At 45.7% G+C, this 24968-nt stretch overlaps 1 protein-coding gene across 6 annotated transcripts in view; it reads right to left on the bottom strand.

The window, feature by feature from the left end:
* The window catches only part of tafa5l (TAFA chemokine like family member 5, like), a 41937-nt gene that overhangs the window by 11211 nt on the left and 5758 nt on the right, over positions 1 to 24968 (bottom strand). For all 6 annotated transcript variants that reach the window (XR_011102222.1, XM_068705279.1, XM_068705280.1 and 3 more), the window contains 2 exons: positions 12999 to 13148; positions 2144 to 2271 (listed from right to left, as the gene is read on the bottom strand). Coding sequence is in view for 5 of the 6 variants with exons in the window: in XM_068705279.1 (XP_068561380.1) it covers positions 2144 to 2271; positions 12999 to 13148 (278 nt within the window). In the remaining variant the exon portion in view is untranslated. The remainder of the gene's footprint in view (positions 1 to 2143; positions 2272 to 12998; positions 13149 to 24968) is intronic.

Genomic DNA, 24968 nt, shown 5'->3' on the forward strand with positions numbered 1-24968 from the left:
AACTCAAACTATGATGTTGCGCTAAACCTAACCAAGTTGTTTCCTGTAAACTCTTATTTTGGAAAGACCAAGCCGCTGCCGTTTGGACCGAATGAGAAGGAGAACGTGTTGGAACGCCACAGAGCTTGTGGAAAAATAAGACGTTAACACCGGCGGGTGTCGTCAATCTCCTCAATGTGTCAGAACCGCTTAATCAACATTTCACGTCCTCTGCTGCTTATCTCAATGTCAAGCTTGTAGCTACAGGTTGTGAGCAGTAATTAGGCTGCCACACAAAACTGAAGTGTTTCTCTCAGCACTCAGAATACAAATCTAAATTGGATCTTTAAGTCATTTTTTTTTTTTTACTTTGGTTACCTTACAATTGTTGAAAGCTGAACTTAAGTAGATTGGATATGGGGAACGCTACACTGGATTTAGATTCGATAAGACGCTATTGAACCCCAATGTTCAACCGGTATTAGCGGCACGATATGTTCATTATTAGACGCATGATTTGCCCGTCGCCGGGTACATTTGTCACGTTATTTCAGCGGCTAACTCCACTATACGTCGAGCCTCCGCACCTCCAGCGCGGATAATGAGTGCGGCCATTATCAGCTTTCAGAGTGCTGCTGTGCAATGGGATTTACGAACATGTGAAGACAGGTGCTCTCGCAATTAGAACTCGCTCTCCACACCCAAGATACTTGCCCAGAGACGTGGCCAGACGGAGCTTGGCCAGCGGCCGAGCGCCAGCCTGGCACTCTACTCCCCCCCCCCCCCCCCCCTCTCTTGTCTCCCGCCTGATCAATCCTCCTTATAGATTTCGCATTTTCATTTATCTTCCAGGACGCTCTTTCCTCCCATTTCAGGTTCTCACAACAAATACCTCCGGATACCTCCTCTCTTCTGCTGCCAAAGCCCCCTCCAAAACCAAACAAAGCAAAAAAAAAAACACAGCAGCAGCATCACTTGTGATTAACTTCTGCAGTAAAAAAAAAAAACCTCCTCTGCAACAGCTTATTGAGAATATGCTGCGGAACACAAAAATCTGCATTTTCTTTTTTTGTAAATGTATGTATAAAAAGCAAAACACTAACCTAAGTGTGCTGTCAGGGTAGATTACAGCACGATGGGAATGCGTGCATGAAATGTGACGCAGCTGCCCAGGGCTACTGGATGGAGGAGGCGGAGGAGGAGGAGGAGCGAGACCGATGAAGACACAAGCAAGTGAGGGAGATAAGAGAAAATCAAGAGATCCAGTCACAGGTTGAGCTTCGGCCCGGTGTCCCTGGCGATGAGGACGGCGGTCTCTCCTGCCCTCCATCCACCCTGTCATCCCTTGTTTGTTTCCCCCCCCTACTCTCGACTTTCAAACATTCATATCGATTCTTCCTTTCTAACAAAAAAGTAGAAGATCGAGCGAACCCTCGCTCGGACTGCTAACCGCTCGCCGGCTTTGTGCATTCCCGAATCAGATGAGAGCTGATCGCAGAGCAAAAGCCTCAGTCAGCACTGCGGCATTGGCAGCTCTGAGGCATTGGATGCATGTTGCACCGCGAGAGGAGCCTACAGAGGACCAGATGACACCATATTGGAGGCTTTAAAAATGTAACGTGTTTTGTGTTCGTTTGAATCTCTCGCAAAGTCAGGGAGAGGTCATGGACTGTTGTCGGCTAAAATGATTTCTCTCACGCCCGACGCCTCGAATGTCTGATCTCTTGTTTGAGCGAGTGCACAGAACTGATTTATTTATGGGAGGAGATCCCGAAATAGTGAGTAGTCCTAGTCAGAATACTAGTGTATTCGAGATGGTCTGAGAGGAGTTCACGTTTACCTGGTGGAATAGAATTCCCGGATTAATGCAGAACACGAAGGTTTTAAGTTCAGTATGCATGTTTCCAATACTAATGAGGTGCGGAGCTAAGCTGGCATCTTCTATCCATCTTCTTTTATTGGTGCAGCGCAAACAACAGAGCAAAGTTAGAGGTGGGTTACAGACAGAGCAGTTCAGAACACTTAGTAGCAGCCTCTGTTTACTGTCTTTACAATATTATTTAAAAGAAGTGGTACCCGGACGTTTTTTTCGCTGCCCACGCTGAAAAATGGCCGCCGTGAAGCCGCACACAGGCGTGTATCAGTTTTATGTCATGTCAGTTACCGTGACGGTCTTGATGCGACCGCTGCCCCTGGTGCAGGTCCAGCCGGATCGGTTGAACAGGTAGCTGCAGACCTCCCCCTCCAGGCAGGGAGCCATCTCGCACCACTGGCGACTCCGCACGATTCGCGCTGAGAGGGGGCGAAAGACAAAAAAGAGGGGGGGGGGGGGCAAAAGAGGCACGTTATTAGACTCTCACACCCACAGAGAGAGACGTCAGATTGTCAATATTTTCCTGTTTCACGGTCACCAGACAGGAAAGCATCTTCACATGTTGATGCGTCTACAAGCCTGTAGTTGTTAATCAGGTTCTTGTTGAACCACCAGGTCTGAATCGCCTGTGGTAGTAACCTTTACAGACCAGCTGGCGGCCCATAAATGACTCCCCTGTTAATGCTAGCTTTCACTGCAGCTGCACAGTCAGATTGTTTCCTCCTTTTGACATTTTGCTACACTTAATACTGAAAGCTTTTTTTTCCTCTGTAGGTAATTCTAGGCAAAGGGTTCTAGTGTTGAAAGTAATTGTACCACTTTAAAGCACACCATTGTCGCACTCAATGGACAATGCAGCAATGTTATGAAATTTCCATTGTGTTGTTATGTTGTCAATCCTATTTGCATTCAGATTTTTTTTTTTTTAAAGTAATTATATTTTGTTACGCACAACAGTGTGCTGTGATTAAAGTTCCCTGTGATAAATCAGGATGCCCTTTGGAAATACCAAATTATATGCAACACTATAAGGTGTTGTACATTTAAAAAATGTCTGCAGGGAGAAATGAGTTTTGTTGGCCGGAGATGTTATACTGTATATACCGCACACACGTCACCTGTCGTATATCATATTTTCTGCTAATTCATGTGCACAAACGATTAAAGCACAGCAGGAACATTTCAGATTAGAGCGGTGGATCGCAGCGTAGAACGGGCTTTCGGTCTTCTTAAAAGTTATTTGCCTGCCGCAGACATCGGTCTGTCAGAGTGAGAGCCGCTCTGCTTCTCCCCCCTGCAGTCCGTCCGCGTGACATTGAATTAGCATTCGCCTGTAGTCGATGCTGATAAGCTCTGATTGTTCTTTACACAGCGCGCTAAAGCAACACACGAAAGGTTATCGGCTCTCTGCGGACCTGGCCGAGGCCGCCGTTCCAGCCTCCACCCCGCGCCCCCCCCCCACCCCCCCCACCCCCACCCTACCCCCACGGGGCATGAAACGAAGTGTAACACGGACGGCAAATTGAAAGAGATGAACCACAATTCGTCGAATGTCCACTGGAGAGCTGAGGAAGCAGGAGAGAGGGGGAGTGAGGAGGAGGAGGAGGTGGAAGAGGTGCGGAAAGGGAGGCCTTGTGACATTTCTGCTGTGAGGTATTCGTGGTCCAGGCCTTGTTAACGGTCCGAAATTGCTCTTTGGAGTGTCATACTCCGACTGCTGCTCCGCAATAAAGATCTGTCATCTTGTGGTATTTATTAAGCAGCCGCACACACACACACACACACACACACACACACACACACAATTACCACTCTGTAGATCTAAAGCCTCTCCACAAATAATAGATATTGTTGACACATCGGAGGAGAGGCCGTGTTTCTGCCCTCGCAGTGCAGTCAGGCAGCAGTGGAACAAAACAATCCAGAAACCTGTCGTCTCACTGCACCCAACGAGCTGATGTAAATATAAAAAAAAAAAAACTAGAGACAAAATGGTCGATTCGGCTTCACCCCGAGCAGAGGTTCCTCGGCGAGCAGGGGAAGAAAATCTAAAGTGACCTTCCTCTTGACACAGCAACACGCCGTGGCAAAAATGTTCATTTTCACAGCCATCCGTCAGGCGCAACAAAGCGTAGATCTATCAGTCAGTTGCAGATGTAGTTTTGAGTACATTACAGGGCCAGCAAAACTCAATTTCCAGGGGCAGGGAATAAAAAAAAGCTGAGCTGGCAAAGTGGCGGGAGTGCTGACTAACCGTGGAGTGCATCAGCCCAGCCGGCGAGAGGCTGGCTAAAATAAATGCCTTTTTTCTTTTCTTTTCTTTTTTTTCAGCTCCACATCACCCAGGCCCTCGGTAGCTCGCCCTTGTTACTATTTCAACGGCGTCCGTGACACTGTGACTTGATCTGCGATGACTTGATGAATTTTCCCCCGTGCGGTAAACGGCGGAACGTTCCGTTGCAGCGTTGGTTGGGATTAGCGAGTCGCCCGTGACAACTTCATCAACACACACACACACACACACACAAACACACACACACACACACACACACACACACACACACACACACACACAAAATAAAAACACAAGCAGCTGTAAAACGGCAACGCTGCAGTTCATCTTTTCGGCCTGTCTCTTTCCATCAAACCTATCCGTCCAACATGCTGGCACGCGCGACCATTCATATTAATTTAAAAAAAAAAAAAAAAAAAGCTCATATGGTACAACCACCCACACGCACATCAACGGCATCCCGAGCAGACTTTAAGCCTCGGAGCTGAAGCTTGCCTGAAAAATATCTGTCTGCTGCTATTTTTCCATCTAACAGTATCTATTACATGCCGCTATTATGCAAACGGAGGAGAATCATTCTGCTTTTATTATGATAGGCGTCTGTTTTGGATATGATTTCAGGGGCCTGTTTGCGATGGTGGCAGCGTGCAAAACAACATCAGAGGTGAACCAGCTGGCTTTGGTGGTTGGGAGAGGGAGAGAGAGAGAGAGAGAGAGAGACAGAGAGACAGAGAGACAGAGAGAGAGACAGAGAGAGAGAGAGAGAGAGAGAGACAGAGAGAGAGAGAGAGAGAGAGAGAGAGAGAGAGAGAGAGAGAGAGAGAGAGAGAGAGAGAGAGAGAGAGAGGCCCCGTCCTGTTGCAGGCACTGTCGGAGTCCCACCCAGGGACCGCGTGGACGTCGAGCCACGATCGTCGGCTGCCAGGGTCCCTGCTGGGCTACGGTTTCTGGACCTCCAACTAGATCACACGTTAAGACCATCTGTCCCCCCCCGCACAGTGCCAAGCCCTTCCCTGCACAGCACAACACAGCAGTGCCAGACGAGACTCAGAGCGGGGCAGCGAGGCACAACAGCGAGGCCTAGGCCAGACGCACCGTTAGCGTGATGTAATTCTGCCTCTGCAGAAGTAAAAAAAAAGAACATCAAATTTTTACACAAGCCACAGGCAGCTCATGCAAAATGCATTTAGATGAGATACAACAAGCAGAAACAAAAAAAACAGACCGTAGGACGTAGGACAGACATGAAGAGTGTGCTCATTGCATTGAAAAGACGACGCCAAACAATGAATTGTGTTGTCCCCCCCCTCTGGTGGTTTAATAATAATTCCGATGCTTCTTTTGCCAAGCATCCAACAAGATTAGCTAACTAGCTTAGCTGGGCACCGGAAACACTGTCACAGGGTTTTAACAGGCTTTCTGGCTGATGATAATTAAGCTTCAATAATGGATCAATTTGTAGCGGCCAGATTTTCAGCCCTCTGTCCTGCGACGCAGCGCAACCTGCTTACCAGAGGCCTGATGGTCTTTTCACTTCTAATTATGACAACAGAAAACTGCAACGTTAAATACATTTTAAACCCGGCCAGCAAGCCGAGCTACGAACGACTCAATACTTCATCCCAAACTGTGTGTCGTGTTGAGCAAGCTGCTGAGTTTTCTGTTGCGTTCTTTTGGGCTTGTTTTGAAAAATTGTTATGTATTTGCGAAACAAGATGTCATCTAACCAGGAAGTTAACGATCTAAATGCAGGACCGATTTTATTGTCAGTAAGGATGAAAATCCCCCCCCAAAAAATAAATATTTCATTCTAATTTTCCTGTTGATTCACAAATGTTGCTCTGAGGAAAACATTACAAACACATTCCCTGCCAGATATACTGATATATTTTTTGTTGTTGCAGCATTTCGGGGCTGGAAATCACTTCTTTCAATACGTTTTTTTTGTAATTGCTGTGAAGCTATTGCCAATGAGACTCAACTCTGTGTACACACCTGGGCAGGAAGTGTCGACGCTGACGGTAGCTTCACAGAGATCGCAACAAAAAAAAAAAAAAAGCATTGCATAAAATTTGTGCAACGGACACAGTGCATCTATGATAGAGAAGGGAAACTCACACGAAGGTGTTGCTGTGCAGAATAAGTGCTGTGAAATGTATATTATACTGAATTGATCAAGACAACGTGTAAACATGGAGGGAGTGTTGAGCCTGCGTTAGCAACGAACAACAAATGAAAATGAGAGCAGATCCAGAAAAAAAAAAGGGAAATATAATCAAATGTACTTTTTCTTTTCCTTAAAACTCTCTAATATAATCGTCCTTCTCTCTGCAGCTGAGGTCATGAAACAGCACAACAAATCTTCTCATCTGTGTGTCTGCGCTATAAATCTGGAGAAAGCGTTTCCCTCTTGCTTAATCTCCTTTCGACATCACTTTTTCTTTGGTTCATTTAGTGCCAATAATCATTGTGCAAAAGTGTGAAAGCAGAAGCTCTCAACCCCGCCACATTAAACCCTCTCTCCCCGCAGCCTGCAGACTCTTATCACGGCGGCCATCGAGCTTCACGCGGTACAGTGCGATGTGGTGGCATGGCAACAACGGGGGCCGCGGGAGCCGGAGCGCGAGGGGGGGGGGGGGGAGCAGATTAGAGCGAGAGCGGGGAGACAAGCAAGAGAACGCACATAATCCTCCTGTGTACAGTGTGCAGACTAAACCTGCACAACGGTGAGACACACACACACACACACACACACACACACACACACACACACAAAAAAGAAAAAAGAATGTCTTTTTTTAATGTGCTGAAAAAGACTAAGAAAAGAAGTTGTTGCAGAGTGAGAAACTGCTCAGCGAATTAAAACAAATGAGGAACAACAGGAGTGAACGCGTCGCGCTGCGGGAGCGATGCAGCCGCCATCTGGGCCGATCAGGCGATCAATTCTTGGGTAAGTCACATACATCAAACTTTATTCGCTGCGGGGCTTAGGTAAGCTTGTCGGTATGTCATTACGGAAGTGCGAATGCCAGCAGGATGACGAGGGAGATAAAAATATATATATATATATATATATATATATATATATATATTTGTCCAATTGTCTCCTTAAAGCCACGAGCTGCAGACTGTCGTCCCAAAAGGCAACACCAATACGGGAAGCCTTTGGATTTTAGTTTCCGTTCATTACAGGAAGCGGCAAGGAGATTTAAATCCTCTAGCTTATTGCTGGTGATGATAACTGCGCGGATGAGTTTCTCACTGCAGAAGGTCGTGCTGGCTACGCTCCGAAAGGTCAAACTGCAAACACGTCGAACATCAGTGCGGCGGCGGCGTTCCGCTCACGGAAAACAAAGCTCACGATCACGCGAGCCTCTGTTCCTTTGCTAACAGCGTGGGATTGGAAACGGTGCAAAATCCAACGTGACGTTCTTTGGAGTGAGTTTGTAACGCCGGAATCGCTGCGCGTTAGATTCCACGTCAGTCAAACCGGCAGGGTAGGAGAGAATGTTTATCAAAGTTTCAGTTATGCCTTGTAATCCCCCCCCCCCCCCCCCCCCCCCACAACATGCCAATCACTATAACTGGCAGCGGAAATGTTTGAAAACTGTGGAATGGATGTGGAATTTAAGATGTGGGGTTTTCATTTCAAATCCAGGCTGTGGCACCTGAGATAATACGCTCGACGAAGGAGTAAACAGACTCTCAAACAGGCGGATCCATTACCGCCCACTCGTACACCACAGTACTTATACTGCAAAGTTTAGACTACACACTTCATAATCGTTTAAAGTTGGTACATAAGACATTAATGTACTTTTTGAAATTACAGGCTGGAACCGTTCGCAGACAGATTTGGCAGCTAGACAGGCGGATCCCAATAAGAGCGTTTTCAAAATGGAGTGAAGGGTTTGGAGATTGTGATTTCTTCCTCCGTTGGATCCGTTTTTCTCCTGTCTGTCTTCCTCGGCGTATGATTCTGCAGCCAACACCGTACGCTTGCTTTATGTGATTTAAGTGCGTTTGCGTGTACGTCGCCTGGAACTCTGCACCGCTGCCGTCTTGGCCAGGAGTCCTTCGGAAAAGATGGCGTCCCAATGGGATGGTTCAATAAAGGCTTGATCATCATTTGAATACGTGTGCTGAATGACATCAACCAAACCAAGGTAAAATCAGGACCAATAATTGTGTGACTTTTCCGGTGTAAATAAACTACATGCTTAGAACCAGCTGAATGTAGTTTTGAACTGCGGCTCATCTGAAGTCTGAAAGAAAATGAACTGAGTGAATAAATCTGTTTGATCGCTGTCCATGGTGCTGATTCTGGAGCGAAGTGAAGAACACATAAATCAACAACTATAACCATATATAATATGATCATATAATACACATCATTCTGAAAAGGGGACATTCTGCATGATGAATACTTTACTTTTCTTCCTTTAAGTGTACTTTTATGCTGATACTTTTGTACTTTAGTAATATTTTGAGTACAGTATTTCTACATTGTGGTACTACTATACCTCTAAGTACAAGATCTGAGTACTTCTTCCATCATTGGGAGGGAGTTATCTTATCTTAACTGTTATCATTATATATATATATATATATATATATATATATATATATATATATATATATATATATATATATATATATATATATCTTATTGGTCCAGATCCTGGTCGCTGAGACGCCACAACAAGCCGATGTAGTTCCCGTCAGTCGTTTCGTGTTGAAGGATTGTGTTGAAGCACTGCTGTGGTAGTCGAGTGGTTACAGGCCACGCCTTGTAACTGCAGCCTCTCAGTCATTGGGATTTGTGTTGCATGTAATTACTCTCTCTCTCCCCCGTATCCACTCAAATAAAGGAAAAACCACCAACGTTTTTTATTCAGTAGACGTTTGGTTGCCTAATATCTGCTTCAAGTTTAGTTATTTATTCACGTATTTATTATTATTCCTGCCTTTTCTGTGTCTCTCTTCCACCCTAAGAGTCGTACGTATTAAGCTGCCAAAGGCTCAGCGACTCTCCATCTCGTCTTTTTTCTACTCGTTTGTTCAGACTATTTGCCTTTATTAGATGTTGAGAGTGTAAATACAGCCGTGGGGAGTGAGAGAGGGCAACAACATGGAACTGCACCCGACGCACACTGCGGTTATAGGCATCGATCTCTTTCCAAATCAAGAGATACATAACAGCATGGAAGTAGAATTCTGTCAGACACTCTCTTTTTACGTGTCTTGATATTGGTGCATTTGTTCACAGATTTGATTTTATTAATTTTTTTGGGGTCTGAAAGGACATACTTGATATTATCCAGGGAAAGGAAAAGTATTGAAATTGCAAAGAATGCTGTAAACCTTGACCAGAATAATAGTATAATTCGGTGACTCACTCATTAACGTTGCATCGACATTTTTAAAAGGGTCTGACGTGCTGAAAGTGAAGAACAGCAAGAGATCACAAGAGTCCACGTAAACACACAATCTCAGCACAGAGATCCTGGCCTTTGACTCACAGTCACTCCGTCGGTCCGCGTCGATGATCCAACTTTCATTAAAGGTCACTATTCTATAAGCAGACGTCTCAGAAAGGCAGCAATGCACTCCTGCTGCTGCAGTGAATGAGTTGTATTAAAGTGACCCAGAGGACAGTGAGTCCTTGCTGCGCTAATAACAGCTCAGAGGGGGGAAAAAAAAACAAAACTGGAAAGCAAAGCCTCAGTGAGACACAAATGAATAAACATGTCTATAAGTCAGTAAATTTGGTTTATGTGCCAAGAAGGACGAACGGGGTATTTATGGGACATGGCATCGAAAGCAATAGTGTTGCTGAATACAGCCTCGGATGAAAGGTCAGAGAGGATATGTGCCGCGCGATATGCAAAAATTCCACTTTAAAGCTTCGCGATGACGGACGCCGTCTTCAGTCGTCAGCAGAAAGCCATTTAAAACGAGCCGGGCGAGCAACAGGTTGCATCTTTAATGCTCCGGCCATTAATGCAGTGTAGGGTGTGGCGCGGCGGGAAGCCAGTAATAATCAATTTCCTGCTGCTGTAATCATAGCTCTCTGTAAGTTAATTAGCATCTGTTGAGTGTTGCGGAGAGGCGTCTGCAGAGCGGGGCCGGTGGTTAAAAGCAGCGTGGCGAGCGTGACATAGTCTCATGTCGGGGCTATTAGATTAAGGCTAACATGAGTCATTGCGCGGTGGAACTAATGGTGCATCCGATACATGTGATGCTGCGGGATCCAATCAGAGGCGCAGATGGACTTCGTCTCGTCTATTTTATCGCCCTCGTCTAGATGCCGTCCAATAACACCAAGGCTCCGAAGTATAAAATCTTATCTTAGAAAGTGCACCACGCATTCTCCTTTTGCCAGTGATCTTTAGTGAGCCGGAGTTTATTAAAAAAAACACCAGAGGAAGAGGAAAAAAAAAAATTCCACATGAAGGGGCACAAAGCGCCGGCTAATTTGCTGCTGACTGCAGGAGTTCTGCCGCAGACGGCCGATCACATAGTTGGGAGTCAAACAGTCTAAAGGGCATCAAAAAGGGGGAGACACGCAAAGTGATTATCGATTGGCTGGTTAAACAACGAAATTACGTCGGCAGTTGCTTTCAATGGAGAAAAAGAAGGAAGCCCATAATTCTATTGGACCTAGTTTTTCCTTTTGGTTTGCTGACTTTTACTCGATGTCTGGGACGGGGGATGGGTGTTGCGTTCCTGAATCGTGGGTTTTTGTTCCGTAACAAAACGATGAATTACGACAAATGCCTCATCGCTAATTGTTGTTGTTTATCAAAGCATCAGGGCTCGGCGGTGCCGGCGTTTGCTTGAGTTTAGGTCGCGATTACTCGCTCTCGACCCGATCCGTTGTTCTGATCTTGTCTCACTGATAACTCTTCTTATTACATCGGCTTGTTGTAGATCCAACCTTTTGTAACCAAAACCACCTTCACGCCATCAAAGTTGCTCCCGACTTTGGAAGTCCTCCACAGTGGAGCTTTTATCAACGCCACATTCTCTTTCACGCTTGTTGCCACTGCGCATTAATTACGTTACAATTGAACTATGACGTGACTCACGTTTAACCTCGCAACCCAAACCGTAACACCAGAGAGAAAAACTAAACAAAACGGAAAAGAGGTTCACTTACAAAAGCCATTTTTCATGATGTTGTGGCATAATATGTCACGGCAGGCAAAGCACAGGTGCAGTTAATGAAGCGTAGCGTCGGTTCAGGCACAGCGCTGATGCGGCGCTTGCGTTCGGCTGATTGGTAACAGCCGTTCACAGCATCCAAACATATATCGATGCAGGTGTACAGCACAGGTATGGGAACGCGACACTCGCTGCTGCTGCTGCTGCTGCTGCACCCTCCCAACCTCCGCCTCATGTGGTATTGGTGTTGCCGATGAGACTTAACGGTCACGTGGGCGTTTATTACGGGGGATTAAGCGGACTACAAATGGTCTCTGTTCTACCGTAAGTGTCTCCGACTGAAGTCACATTAATAACATCCGCGCGTTCCTGCATTCAGGCCTCGGCGGCGTGCATGCTGGTTCACTGGAATGGGACCCCCAATAGAATGGATCCATCAATAATGCTAATAGCTACACCTGTGCTGCTCCTGTGAGGATTTGTCACGATGTTCCTGTTATGTCAAAATGTCCGCCCTGAAAACAGTCCATGTAGCGGAGTTAATAAGTCCAACTGACATCACTTGTCTTTATTTCATGTATTTTTAGTCACCGCTGCATTTTACTCTAATGATGTTTACTATTTTACTTCTGGTTAATCGTGTTCATAATGTATCACATTAGTTTCCCACTGGGGCTGGTCTGCTGAGTGTAGTACGAGGACCCTCTCTGGTGTTTACGTTAAGCTAAGAGAAGCTAACCGGTAGCTTCAGCGTGTATTTACCGCACAGATATGACTGCGGTATCAATCCTCTCATCTAACACTTAAACAAAGCAGCGTATTACCCAAAATGACAAACTACTTATTTAACTAACTCACAGGACATCATTCAACTTTACATTCACCACTGCGTCAAAATAAGAGTCAGGCGTTCATTCAGCGCTCTCTTTTAAAAACTCACAAATTCACAGGGAACAACTAATATTCTTAGGAAAATTGTGTTTTTGTTGTTGTTAAAGAACCACATGGCTTCACTTTGCAAATCTTGATCAACCTCATCACACCACAGACACACACTGTGTCACTGCTGTAACGTGAGCCACCGAGTGCAAAATAAGGTACGTATATATTAATATTTACTTATGTCCAGTAAATAAAACAGAAAGAACGTGAAAGAAAACTTGTATCTGTATATTTCAGGATATTCGCCTCATCTTTAGGAACACTACTTTAGAACAACTAAATTCAGACGGCGGCTGGCATTACCGCGGTTTTGTACAATTCGATTTCTGAGATAATTCGTTTTTTTTCTTGTAAATTTACAAATTTATCCGGGAATTCTACGTTTTTTTTGTTGTTTTTTTTATATTCCCACTCTCCTCCGGCTCTGTAATCTCCTTTTACATACAATGGCCCGAAGTCGTAAGTTTAACCACAACTGCCGTGCGAGTAATAAAGTGGTCTGAGGCAGGAAGTAATGCAGCGGACCTCATAAATACAAACATTAGAGGGTCCTGTCCTTCATTTAGTAATCAATGAAACGGTCACTGCTGGTGAGACAGCGATGCCTATCCCGGGAATAGGTCGTACTTCAATAAGTGAATTAAATGACAGTAAAACCAAACTGTTTCTAAGCACCAGTTGAGGATCCATTTTTCATCACTTCAACATTTATTACCCACATGTGGGGAAGGTCGTTCAACTCACCGTCTACACATGCCGGCCTCGCCCTGGTGGTCCCGGCGATCTGGCCTCTCCGGCAGGCGCAGCGGGCCGTCTGCCTTGCGATGGTCCGTCTGGGGACGCTGCTGTCTCTGTTGAGCATCACTATCTCGCAGGTTCCCACCGCCAACTGGCCTGCAGGACACAGCAGCGAGGAACAAAGTACGTCACATTAGCATAAGGAGAGCGCAGAGAACATATTGCAAAGGAGAAGCTGGTCCACAAAAGGTACGACGACAGGCAGCTCGGGGCGAGACGGCCATCTTTGCGGTCTGCATAGAACCGTTTTGATGCTCTCGTTTAACAATCTCAAATGGAAAAATGAGAAAGTGATTTGAAAGCTTTACAAGCAGCAGGCTAGAGGGCTTCTTCAGATTTTATACAGTACGGCTGCTCTGTTGATAGAAGTGTCTCACGGTGATCCTGTGGAAAACAAACCCTTCCAAGAATCTGATAAAAGGACATTTTCTATTTCGTTAGTCATAACTGCAAGTTAACAGGCCCACCGGTCTGAAGCTCCACGAAAGTGGTAAAAGGAACTCGTTGGTGAAACACGGACCGGTGGCGGAAATGATGCGTGACTGACTCGGTTGACACGGCAGCGGCTGCTGGGCCCCGTGGTCCGGCAACAGGACCAATTTTCAAGTCAAGTTAAGCTCTACTGAAACGGCAAATGGACAAAATGTCTTAAAAGTCGTGATTACCTTTGCTCAGAAACCACCGTTCACTTCAATCCAAACACAGATAAATCACCGCAGAGTTCTCCAGGTATTAGAAATTGATGGATGACTCCGTGGCCGAGGACCTGTGGCTACGCAGGTTTTCTTTTGGAGTTTCAAGTTTGTCAGAAATTGATCTCTAAATGAATTAGGATACACAAACTGGAGAAACGTACAAGTCAAGAGTGTGAGGTTGGGAGGGTAATTACAAACACATGTTCTTTATCTTGATTATTTTGTGTTGATAAAGAGTTGATATCAACGCTTTTTACTCTGTCTCATGAATGTGATTTGAAGTTAGCTCATGCATGCGTTTTTTGAAGGGCTTTAATTTTGAAATGCTACATCAGAATGTCCTGGTTCTCTCTGAGTGACACCTTGAGATGGTCTGCTATTAACCTGAAGTGAAATTAGTTTGTAACTATTCACCATTTCCTCTAAAATCTAATCTGAAAATAGACAAATTGTCTCATGAATGTGATTTGAAGTTCGCTCATGCATGCAATTTTGAAGGGCTTTAATTTTGAAATGCTACATCAGAATGTCCTGGTTCTCTCTGAGTGACACCTTGAGGTGGTCTGCTATCAACCTGAGGTGAAATAATTTTGTAACTATGCACCGTTTCTCTTTACTCTTACTAACTCTTTACTCGGCATGAAATGATCGTGATGTAAGTAAACGCGCCGTCAATTTGAATAACGTTCATTTTAAATATTTGAGTGACTTTGTAACGCCGAGAGATGAATTTCCACTCGGTGGTTCAACACACGGCAGCACACCTGTCTCCAATTATCGACAAGGTGAGGAGTTGAGCTCTGCGCCCAGAAGCTGCAGCTGTAGCTCATGCGTGGCTCCGGTGATCGTTTGTAATGAGTCACACTGAAAACTTTGCAACAGCCGCGGGCGAACAAAAGAAGAGCTGAAACAATGATGTTTTCAACGTAGAGACGTATTAAAACGAACCCTCTGCACGGCCTATTGTAGTCTCGTCGAACACTTAGTGACGAGGCAGCAGTTTTGTTTGGGTAAATTATTTTGGAAACCCGAGGGAACATATTTAATTGTCTTTTATTGAGGCCTTCCTGGTGTGTTTGGGGGAAATTATTGTATGTTAATAGTCTTGTGTTTTTGAGATAAACAAGCATTAATCACAGTAAATTGCTCGAGAGTGTCTGCTGCTTTCAAAAACACATTTGGAAGAACAAATTCAATATATGTAAATGACACATTTTAGGTAGCACCTTTGCCATTCAAAATCAGAGGAAGGTTTATTGCAGCCTCAAATGATATTAAATAAAGGAATCAATAACCTGCAGAACAATATTAATGTGCATCGACTCACGGCACATTTATTTAAAGAAGTGCTTATCTGCTCACGGGATGAACGGTAAACCTCAGAAAAAAGTTAGGGAGACTTGCTTCACCTTTGTAATGATCTGTAAAAATGCAAAGTGCGTTCTTCCTTCTCTTCTTCGTTGAACGGACAGCCGCCATTGAAAGGCATTCAGGCAGATACTGAAGTAAAAGCAGCTCAGCGAGGGCAGATTAGAGAAGAGTCTGTGCTGCAGTTCTCGTAAGGTCAATCCCTGGCATTCACCAACCATCGCTCCTTTCCACCGCTGCTTCTAGTCGCTCCCCAACACCCTCAAAAGGTTCATTAAGTGAGACGCTAACTGCTGCACAGAATGAAGTGACTGTAACAATGGCAAAGGTTGAAGGGGTTGTTGATCAACACAAATGACTCATAAAATTGCCTCAGCGGGCACTGAAGGGGTTTTCAGAAGCAGCTAGTTTCAGAGCAAGACGTCTTTGGAAATATTCCAAATGACGAATGCGGTTTTGTCTGATTATGGTGTCCGTGTGACCTTTCATTTAGCAACATCATAAGGTCAAGACGTCCCCTGGCCGCAGAGAGAATGGAGAGAATGGATCTCGCTCATTTTTTTGTAATCCAGTGACCTTTCCTTCAGTGTCAACACTTTGGCCCATAGCAAAACTGAGTTAGCCTTAGCTTCATGGTCCCCAGAGGAGGGATCCCAATGTTGTTGGCGAACCCGGGTCAAATTTTGCACATTTGCACACGAGAGCTCGATCAAGAGATCGTGCTGCCGTGAAATGACACCGTGCCGTTCCCCAGAGGATGAACCAGCTTTCCAGGAGCTTTCCTCCAGCTCCACCGCCTCAACATCGCAACCTCTACAGGGCCTGCTGGCCAGGTTTAAAGACTTTTTGTCAGTAACTCCTCGACCCCCAGATAACAGGACAACATCTGCATCTCACTTAATGGACTGGTGGATGGGTTGTGAGTCTCAGTGACAGCTACTTTTTGTGATTTAGGCTGATAAGATTAGTGTGTTTTTTTCATGAAATTATTACCTAGACCAGTCTCGGGAGTCATAAAACGCAATCACCTCTACGAAGAATTGCTATGCACATTTTCATTTCACAGCATCAGCCACGCTGCCCTCCCCCACCCACCCACCCACCCACCACTCAACCCACCCTCCACTCTCTTCTCCGCCGAGGCGAGTCCCTGTAAGGCTTGGGGGACAGAGGTGCCATCAGATATTTCCACGCTGAAAAGATGAATGGGCTTAATGCAAAAAAAAAAGCCTGAAGGAGGTGAATAGTAAGAAGGAGGAGGTGGAGGCTTCGTAAAGTGCCCCTCAGCCACGGCCAGCGCTCCATCATATGTACAGGAGTTCATTCATGTGAGGGGGGGGGGGGGGTTTCTGTCACTCAGTGGCGCGAAGACGTTTGGCCTCGTCTCTGTTTCACATGATGAAATGCACACACGGCGGGCGGAGGAGCTTGGCGGGCGAAAGGATGGGCTTCAGGCGTTGCCGTCCAGACTCCGCATCCTGTCAGACATCTAGAGGGCTACAGGAAGCCGATACGGAGAACAGAGGCCGTCTGTCAGCGCTGACTGGCAGCCTGATGACCTTATCACTGAATCACAACAACATGCAAGTGTAGAGCGGCGGGGCGGACGCAAAGGGGTTAAAAAACACACACACACACACACACACACACACACACACACACACACACACACACACACACGCAGAGCTCAGAGCAAAGACGCGAGTCTGTGCTCTACATGTCGGCGCTTTGATCAGACACGCCGCAGATCACAAACCAGGAGCACAAATATCTCAGTATCTCTGCCTGAAATAGGCTGCCAGGAGTCCACGCTGGCTTTCACAATGCTCCCCTGTTTCAATGTGCGTCATTGTTGGGCTGAGAACCGGTGGGCATGACGAGGTTATTAAACTCTGGACGCATTACCCCAGAACATGTATACAACCGCTAATTATCTTTGCTGTCAACATCGCAGACCGTTCCTTATTTAGACTTATCAATAAAACATTTGTTCTGGCTTATCGTCTTTTCTTTTTTTTGTTCTCCTTGTGTGTGTCTTTAATTAAGACTGCGCAAGATACATCAGTAGTTAGTCCTGACTGATAAAATACCTTTATCGGATTAAACAGACCAAGGCGTCAGACACAGCCCCGCGCTGCTCGCACATAGTCAACTGAAGCCAGATCGGGAGCGGTGAGAAAGGCTCTGCTTCTCCTCGGGGGAATTTGCCATAAAATTATATGACAGGCTGCACTGAACGAACTATGACAGGGATTCCATTTCCATATTAAAACAATCTCCCTTTATAGATTGTAATTACTCGCGGGCTGCTTAAGATGGAAGTGAGGTTCTACAATGTTTTATTGGAAAGGGCGCCTCTGCACACTACAGATTCAAACCATATTTATTACAAATTCCACTTCACGTAAAGCTAGCTCAGTTAATTATTCATGACAATACGTATTGTGTTTGGAATTATTTTCCCGTAAAGACACAGCTATAGAGTGACTTAAACAAACCCGTTTCTTTACCTGAGAAAGTCAATCACAATGTAAACCCTACACTGGCATCCAATAATAAGTCTGATTACGTCCATTCCACTGTATGTTCCTTTTCGCGACAGAAGCGCCGTTCTCGAGGATTCCAATGGAACCGCCGACAAAGCCCCCAATTTAGAGAGCATGACAGTCATATCAACGCGCGTCAAATCAGATGTGAATTCAGCTGATCTTTTACGGAAGATTTAAAGAATTGTGCGAGACGTAATGCATATTAACGGCGCAGGTAATCTGTCCAAATTGATTTTGCGCTGGCTGCTGTTTTCACATTTTGAAACGTAACGAGAACCGACTAAACCCCCAAAACACCAAGAGTCATTCGGTGTTCTTGCTCAAAACACACTTCCAGATGCGGACAGGAGGAGTTGAAATGAGAAAACGAACGATTAATCGATGAGCCCGTCTGTGGTTAAGGGGGGGGGGGGGAGCAGCAAATCCTCACATTTGACAAGCTGAAACCCGACCACGGGCCCCAAGAACCGCTCGTACACACAGATTTGTTCTGAAGTGGAACAAGTGATTTATGAGAACGTGTGTGGCGTTCGCCAGTTTTCTCTTATTTAGATTTCCAGTCACCAAGAAATTGCTTTCAGTCGTGTAAAGGTAGCCGTCCGTTCTCTGCAGGATGGATGACACTCGTTTGATTCAAACGTTGCGAAGCCTTAATCTGAATGAATTTACATAAAATCACCCAACAAAAATAAAAAGAACATTCTATTCACCAGGACGCGATGTTCATGCTTCCCAATTTCCCCCTCCAAAAAAAAGAAAAGAAAAAGAAGGAGGTGTCAAGTACGGTAAATGTTACAAATGTGCGCCTCCTCAGGAACAGGTGGTGTTCATCGACTTCAAATGAGCAATTAAGACTTGTGACATTTGTGCAGGTAAGAGGTTTGCAGAAAGTGATCTGGAGCACTCCTCTAAGTACACCTCACAGAAAAATAGAGAGATTTAAGTCGAGAATTTGGGTTGCAACTATAAGAGTTATCGCCTTGTGCGAGTCATTATGGCAAGATGTTGTCCTGGAGGCGTCGGCTGTAGCAGGAACTACCAGACAAGTGCTTTGCCAGATGTTCATATTTCCGTCTGGGGGGACAGATTTTGTGACCATGCAGTGGAAGATGCATTATCGGAACTGTCCAGGTGTGTAGAGATCCAAATGAAGGGTGGGACTGAAGATGGTTGTGGTTCCAAACCAAGACTGTTGACTTTAATATTTCTACATTGTTATATTGTTCAGGTTCATTGTTATTTTTATGTTATATTTATCTCTTGACTATCAACTACTAGTATTTCAGTCTCACCTATGACCTGCATTAGTTGACCACCTCTTACGTTGACATGTTAATGTCATTCACGGCGTCACATTAGCGTTTCAACATAAACTGCTTTATCTAAGTGATCCGATTTATAATCCACAGCTGCTTTTTTTTTTTTTTGATCCCATCTGCAGTGCTCAGAACCTAATGTTCCCTTCCCGGCCGTTCACATCTCGCAGCGTTCGCCTGTCGTTAACAACTCGGGACAGCGTCAAACGCCAACCTTATTCTACAGAGCATATGTTAGTCGAGGCAGCCGCCGCCGCCGCCGAGTGCATCTCATTACCCCAACGCCGTCCGGTAATGAGATGGACAGCAGGGAGCGCGTAACAGGACACCAGGTGAGAGAGGCAGATGTTTTGAGTTTGACCCCATGCTGTGCGTTTCCCTGACACCTCCGTGATCCTCTGCTGCTGAACAAGTAGGGCAGCAGAGCGAAACGCGCCCTTTTTTTTATATATATATCAATACGCTTGGGTTTAAGGGGGAACACCGCCGCTCGACTTCACATGCTATTTGAATACCGTACAGCAGCCCGATCAATATTTATGCAAGTGAACAACTCTCCGCTGAAGTCGGAGGACCTGTAATGGTACCCGAGTATGCAATTTAACCTGAAAGCTGACAGAAATGAATCAGGAACGATGGCAAAAGGGAAGCGTGGGAGCAGCCAGGGTGACTCCTGGAGATGAGTGGTAGGTTATGCTATTGCAGGATGAGGCTCATTCATCTGCAGGCGGTGAAATAAGCACGCGAGTTGGCCTCACAGTGAGTCCACCGTTCATTGTTCTGCAGGAGCAGCTCCGGCTCTCACTTCCTGATGACAAAAGCAGCTGGAGAGTTTTCTGCTCTAAAAAGCTCTTCCTATTCACAAAACGAGTACCTGCGCTGTATCAAAATGTGGGACTTGTTAAAGCTGCACCGAGCAATGATTTCTATGCAGTCACGAGCTGCAGAAAAATGAGAGCAAAGCACTGCCCCCCCCCCACCCCCCACCCCCACCGACCGACTGAGATGCATGTGCTCTTTTCTTTTTTTTTTGCCCAAATGTAATTCTCGTGTCAGGTGTGTTCGCTACTCCACCCCCCGCGGGAGATGACAAATTGAAACTTCTCGTAGCGGCGGTGGGATGGCGATCCCTCGGGGAGGCAAGCCGGACTCAACAGCGCTAGATTGTTTCCTCCGTCACCGGGGAGCAGCAGCGTGCTGTTGAGTTTGCTCACGTCGCTCTCCTGGACATCCAGGTCCCTGCAGTTCAATTTCGTATTTTAAGCAGTTGCCGCTCTCTAACACTCGGCGCTGCCATTGCGCGACATTGCCGTGGGCTGATTTTTTAAAATAGAAAAATATTCCCCCTTTTTTCATACACCCAGTGCAATGGCTGTACGCTGTAATTTAGGCCTGGTCCGCGACATTGCCTTGGACGGCGCACACGACGGAGGTTGGCTCTCTGATAGATTTCTGTTGCAGCGATGCAGCACAGTCTGGGCTGCGGGGATATCACAATGTAGAGTACACTCAGACAATTGGTCGTGGATGAATAGAGGCTCGAGGCGTAAAGAGTGAATGTATAATATGGCTTGCAAAAGCAAACAGCAGCTCAGCTGAATGTGACGCAGAGAGCACGCTAACGCCACAGTGAGTCACTTTCGAATTTCATAGCCCTCTAGGATGCCCTCCGTCTTCCATGTGAGCCCAGAGAAAAGGGGTGAGCGTCAGAAGACCCCTATTAAGACCTCCATAGGGTACAGTAACGCGGCTTTAATATTCAAGCGCAAGGTCTCTCTGTAAAAACACGTTCATGGCATCGGGACGCAAGACTGAGGGACCGTAACTGGAATCATTCACACCACTCTGCCAATGATGGAGCGGCTTCAAGCCCAGAGAAAATAACAATGCAGAAAAACACAGAGCGGTGCGCTGCTCTCAACCACAAGGGAGGTCAAAGCTGAAGGCTAGAAAGAATCCATAATCAGGGAGCTACGAAATATGAGCTTTGTGTGCTGCCAAATTGATTTAGCTGTAAAAAAAAAAATTATTTTCATTTTGTTCCATAAAAGATGCTCATACTTTTACAGCTCCCGCCGCCTATAGAAGCAGACTTTCGAATGATTTGCTACGAATTTACAGCCAAGGTCATAATCAAAGCGGGTCTCCTGTTGCCGCCTTGAAGAAGACTCGAATTGGAAATCATCCTTTTTCGCTTCAAAAAAAGTCGGTAATTCTTTGCTCCTCTGATTAGTTTAATGCTTGGCTGGATAGGTCCTCTGCTCCCTGAGTTAAAAGAGAATGCCACCCGAAGAATTTGAAATTCATCATTCTGGCGAAGGGCTGGCTGTAAACCTGATGGCTTTCCGAAAAAATAACTCACCAGGATGAAATCAGTCTGATTTATGAATGACGTTTGAACTAGGAGACATCAAAGACACGTGGCAGAGTCCGCAACGCAGAGAGAGTGGACCGCCGCCGCCGCCATCATCGGAGCTTTGTACTGATTTTTGAAGCCACGTGTGACTCGTGCTAAAAAATATTTTGTGACACCCGCCGGTAGACAGACGCACCTCATAAAATGTGTGCCGTCGGTCCTGTCGACAGTTTGTAACAGATTGTTGGAAATGTCTGCTTCTCACCTCCAGGATTTGTGTTCAGAAGCAATGATTGAATTATTCATAAAGAAATCAAAGTGGCACGTTAATCACAATACGTGACGTGTGCTGTAAAAAAAAAAAAAAAAAAAGCAACACTGCTGACGGTTGCACTTATACGACACCAAGTTTAGGATCTCTGTAGATGAGTCATCCAACGTATCTTTTATATTAATGACACCTTCAGATTGACGTTCAAAATGTTATTTGGAAGAGCAGAGAAAGTGCTACGTAGCATGAGAATTAATAGATGAGCCGACAAACAGAAGAGCGGCAACCACCAGAAACTAAAAGCTGCAGCAACTGGGTTTTTTTGGCCACTTGGGGGCAGCAGAACGCACTAAAAAAACAACTGATATTTCCATTTAAAACGTTGTTGTAATGCACGTGTTAGCAAACATTGCCTATCTTCACATTCAGCAGACAAGGAGCAACACAAGCATTCATTTGGAGTCATTTTTTCTGGCTACCCGATAATCCAATATTTACTCTCCTTGAAGCTTGTTTTTGGTCTCCACCAACTCCCGGGAGAATATCTGGCTCTTCAGGCTCCAGAACTTTCTTCGCCAGGCAGTTGCTAATTTTGTTTGTCTTCTATTTAGTGTTAGAAAACAGAGGCCCTTTTTTTCTACTTGAAATGAGATCGGTAGGGGAAAAGAGTGTTTCTCATTTCAACTCCTCCTGTCCACACGTGGAAGTGTCTTTGAGCAAGAACACTGAACCCCGCTCAGGTCGGAAAGCGCTAGAAAAGCAGTCGATCTGAGTGGAAAACACGGACAACTCCCAGACCGGACAACGCCGTGGTAGAGACCTGTCAATCACTGTGTAGCCCCGCCCCTAAAGCACACCCTGCTTTCTGGTCTGTTTGACTCTAAATGGACCATAATGTACTAAATGAACATCATGCTGTATTGAAGAAGACTGTAAACTAGAGATTGAGACCATAAACTCATGTTTACAATGTTTACTGAGGGAATAAATCAAGAGAGAAGTAGAGTCATTTTAGACTAGACTTCTATACAACCAGAGGAGTCGCCCCCTGCTGGTCAGTAGAGAGAATGCAGCTTTAAAGCACTTTCTGCATCGATCTCACTTTTCAGAAACAGTCATGTGATCCAGTGTTAATATATATATATATTTATTTTTTAATATTAGGAGCTTTAAAAAGCTTTAAACTTCCAAAAAGAAATCAGGGTAAAAAAAAGATGTTATACTTCTTAACAAACTGATTGATTGACAGGTGATCCTTGGAACGGGTGCTTAGCCTCGTAGAAGCTCAAAGATCTGGAGGAATGACACCTCTAAGACGCAACATGGCCTCATGTGATCAGATCAGATGTTCCCAGTTGAAGTTGAAATGTATTCTTGGCATTTGAGTTCCTTGAGCTGAGTTAGAGCAAAGGCCAACTGTCTGTCCACCTCCAACTTACAAATGGGGATAAGAATGCTCCATCCCCTCCTCCTCCTCTTCACACACACACACACACACACACACACACACACACACACACCCAACCCAAAGCAATGTGGTTGATAAAGCAAGCAGGAGTTTGCCACCGCTCTCCGACTGCACCACTGAACTGGAATGTGGTCAAGCGAAGGAAATCCAGACATTTCCAAATTTATCGGCGAATAAACTGGCAACGTTGAGAGCGGCTGACAGGCCATTCATCGTGGCGGGCCCCGGCCCAATGGCGTGCGCTCACAGGGCTGCTGCGCTTTGATTTCCTGTCCCGGCCGCCATGACAGATGAGGTACGGAGAGGGCGGAGGCGACGCAGCCTCCCACCGCCGCCACATGGCTTCACCTCTCTGTGGCCGCTAGTCCAACCACACGCGGTGCCTGCTTCCAACAGCGGCCATGTGGAGGTGGAGGTGGACGTTTGAAAAGCTGGTCGTGAAAGTGATGAGTGGTTTGATTCCATCAGTGGTAAGCAGTCATAAACAATCAAATGTGTTCTGTAAAGTAGCTGATGCAATTATAAATTGGCAGTGGGGGCCTGAACAGCTCTTACAACAGCCCCGACTGGTCACAGCTGCCAGTTTCAAAGGAGGATTTGAAGATTACAAGTACGGATTAAATAATACTACACGCTTCATTCTTGAAATTCAGCTCAGGGCTGCAAGGAGGAGTGAGCGACACACAGAGAATGTCAAAGCTCAAATCATATCCGGAGGTTTTAACTTGGCCAAATCCAGCAGAAATCTATTTACTCGAGGAATATCAAGGGCTAGTAAAGTTCACAAGAGATTGATTGAACCATTTTCTACAATAACACTCTAATGCCATCGTTTTCGGGTGAAACTGGGTCAATAATAAACGGCTGAGGGGACGAGGAGGCTTGCTGTTCACGCCTCGGATCATTTGCGGAGAACGTGAGAGACGCTTCACAGGGGCGGCAAAGAGAGAGAGAGAGAGAGAGAGAGAGAGAGAGAGAGAGAGAGAGAGAGAGAGAGAGAGAGAGAGAGAGAGAGAGAGAGAGAGAGAGAGAGAGAGAGAGGCTGGTGAAAGCAGCACTTTGGAAGAGGAAAAAAAACACTGCAAATTAGAAGCAAAGGGAGCCGATTTCAGAGCACAGGCAGTTCATTTTTCACATCAGTGTCTACTTTTGTTCCCGGCACGCTGCCAAAGACATTGATGTAGGCACTATCCCTCCTCCACAGCGGTAATTATGCTGCTGGCCAATGCTTGATTAAAAGATCTAATCTGCAAACTTAGTGTTCGACATCTCCCAACAAGTTGCAATGCTTTAAGCCGGTTCTCGGCGGGTCTTTGACGCCACCGGAATCTAAAATGTTTAGTTTGTGGGACAGCAGGCAAATGAAGTGCGGGGGGGGGGGGGGGGGGGGACATCCTTTTGCTTTCTATTCTGTGTCAGGGTGGAGGTGTAATTGCACCGGCGGATGTATTATTCAAGAGGTAAGCATGGCACGGATGGATATAGCCTTAACCCGAGTGAGAATGTAAAAGCTTTGAAGGCAGGAGTCGGGCCTCCTCCTGTCTGCACCGGGAATTATAGCGAGCAACCGGTGCCGCTTCGTCACCTGAAGCTCAATTAGGGCACTAAATCATCATCACACGAGGTAGCAGAGAGCCTGCGTCAGAATCAGGAGAACCACAGGGTTAGTTTAACAACAAGGGTTCTACACTGTGCTATTGGGGGAATATGGTCACTGCCCTATATATTACAAGCAGCACCAATAGAAAATGTGAAATAGTTCAATAATGTCACCGCAGGCCTGCTGCTGAGGACCATCCACTCACTAAAAGGAACGTTATTGCGTCAAATCAGATTACAGAAACGGCACAAGGCACAACAAGGTCACCATGAATTGACTGGCGGTGCGCACGG

This window comes from Cebidichthys violaceus, unplaced genomic scaffold, assembly GCF_023349555.1.
Source record: "Cebidichthys violaceus isolate CVI_PGR_0920_01 unplaced genomic scaffold, fCebVio1.0.p SCAF_112, whole genome shotgun sequence".
NCBI classification, from domain to species: Eukaryota; Metazoa; Chordata; class Actinopteri; order Perciformes; family Stichaeidae; genus Cebidichthys; species Cebidichthys violaceus.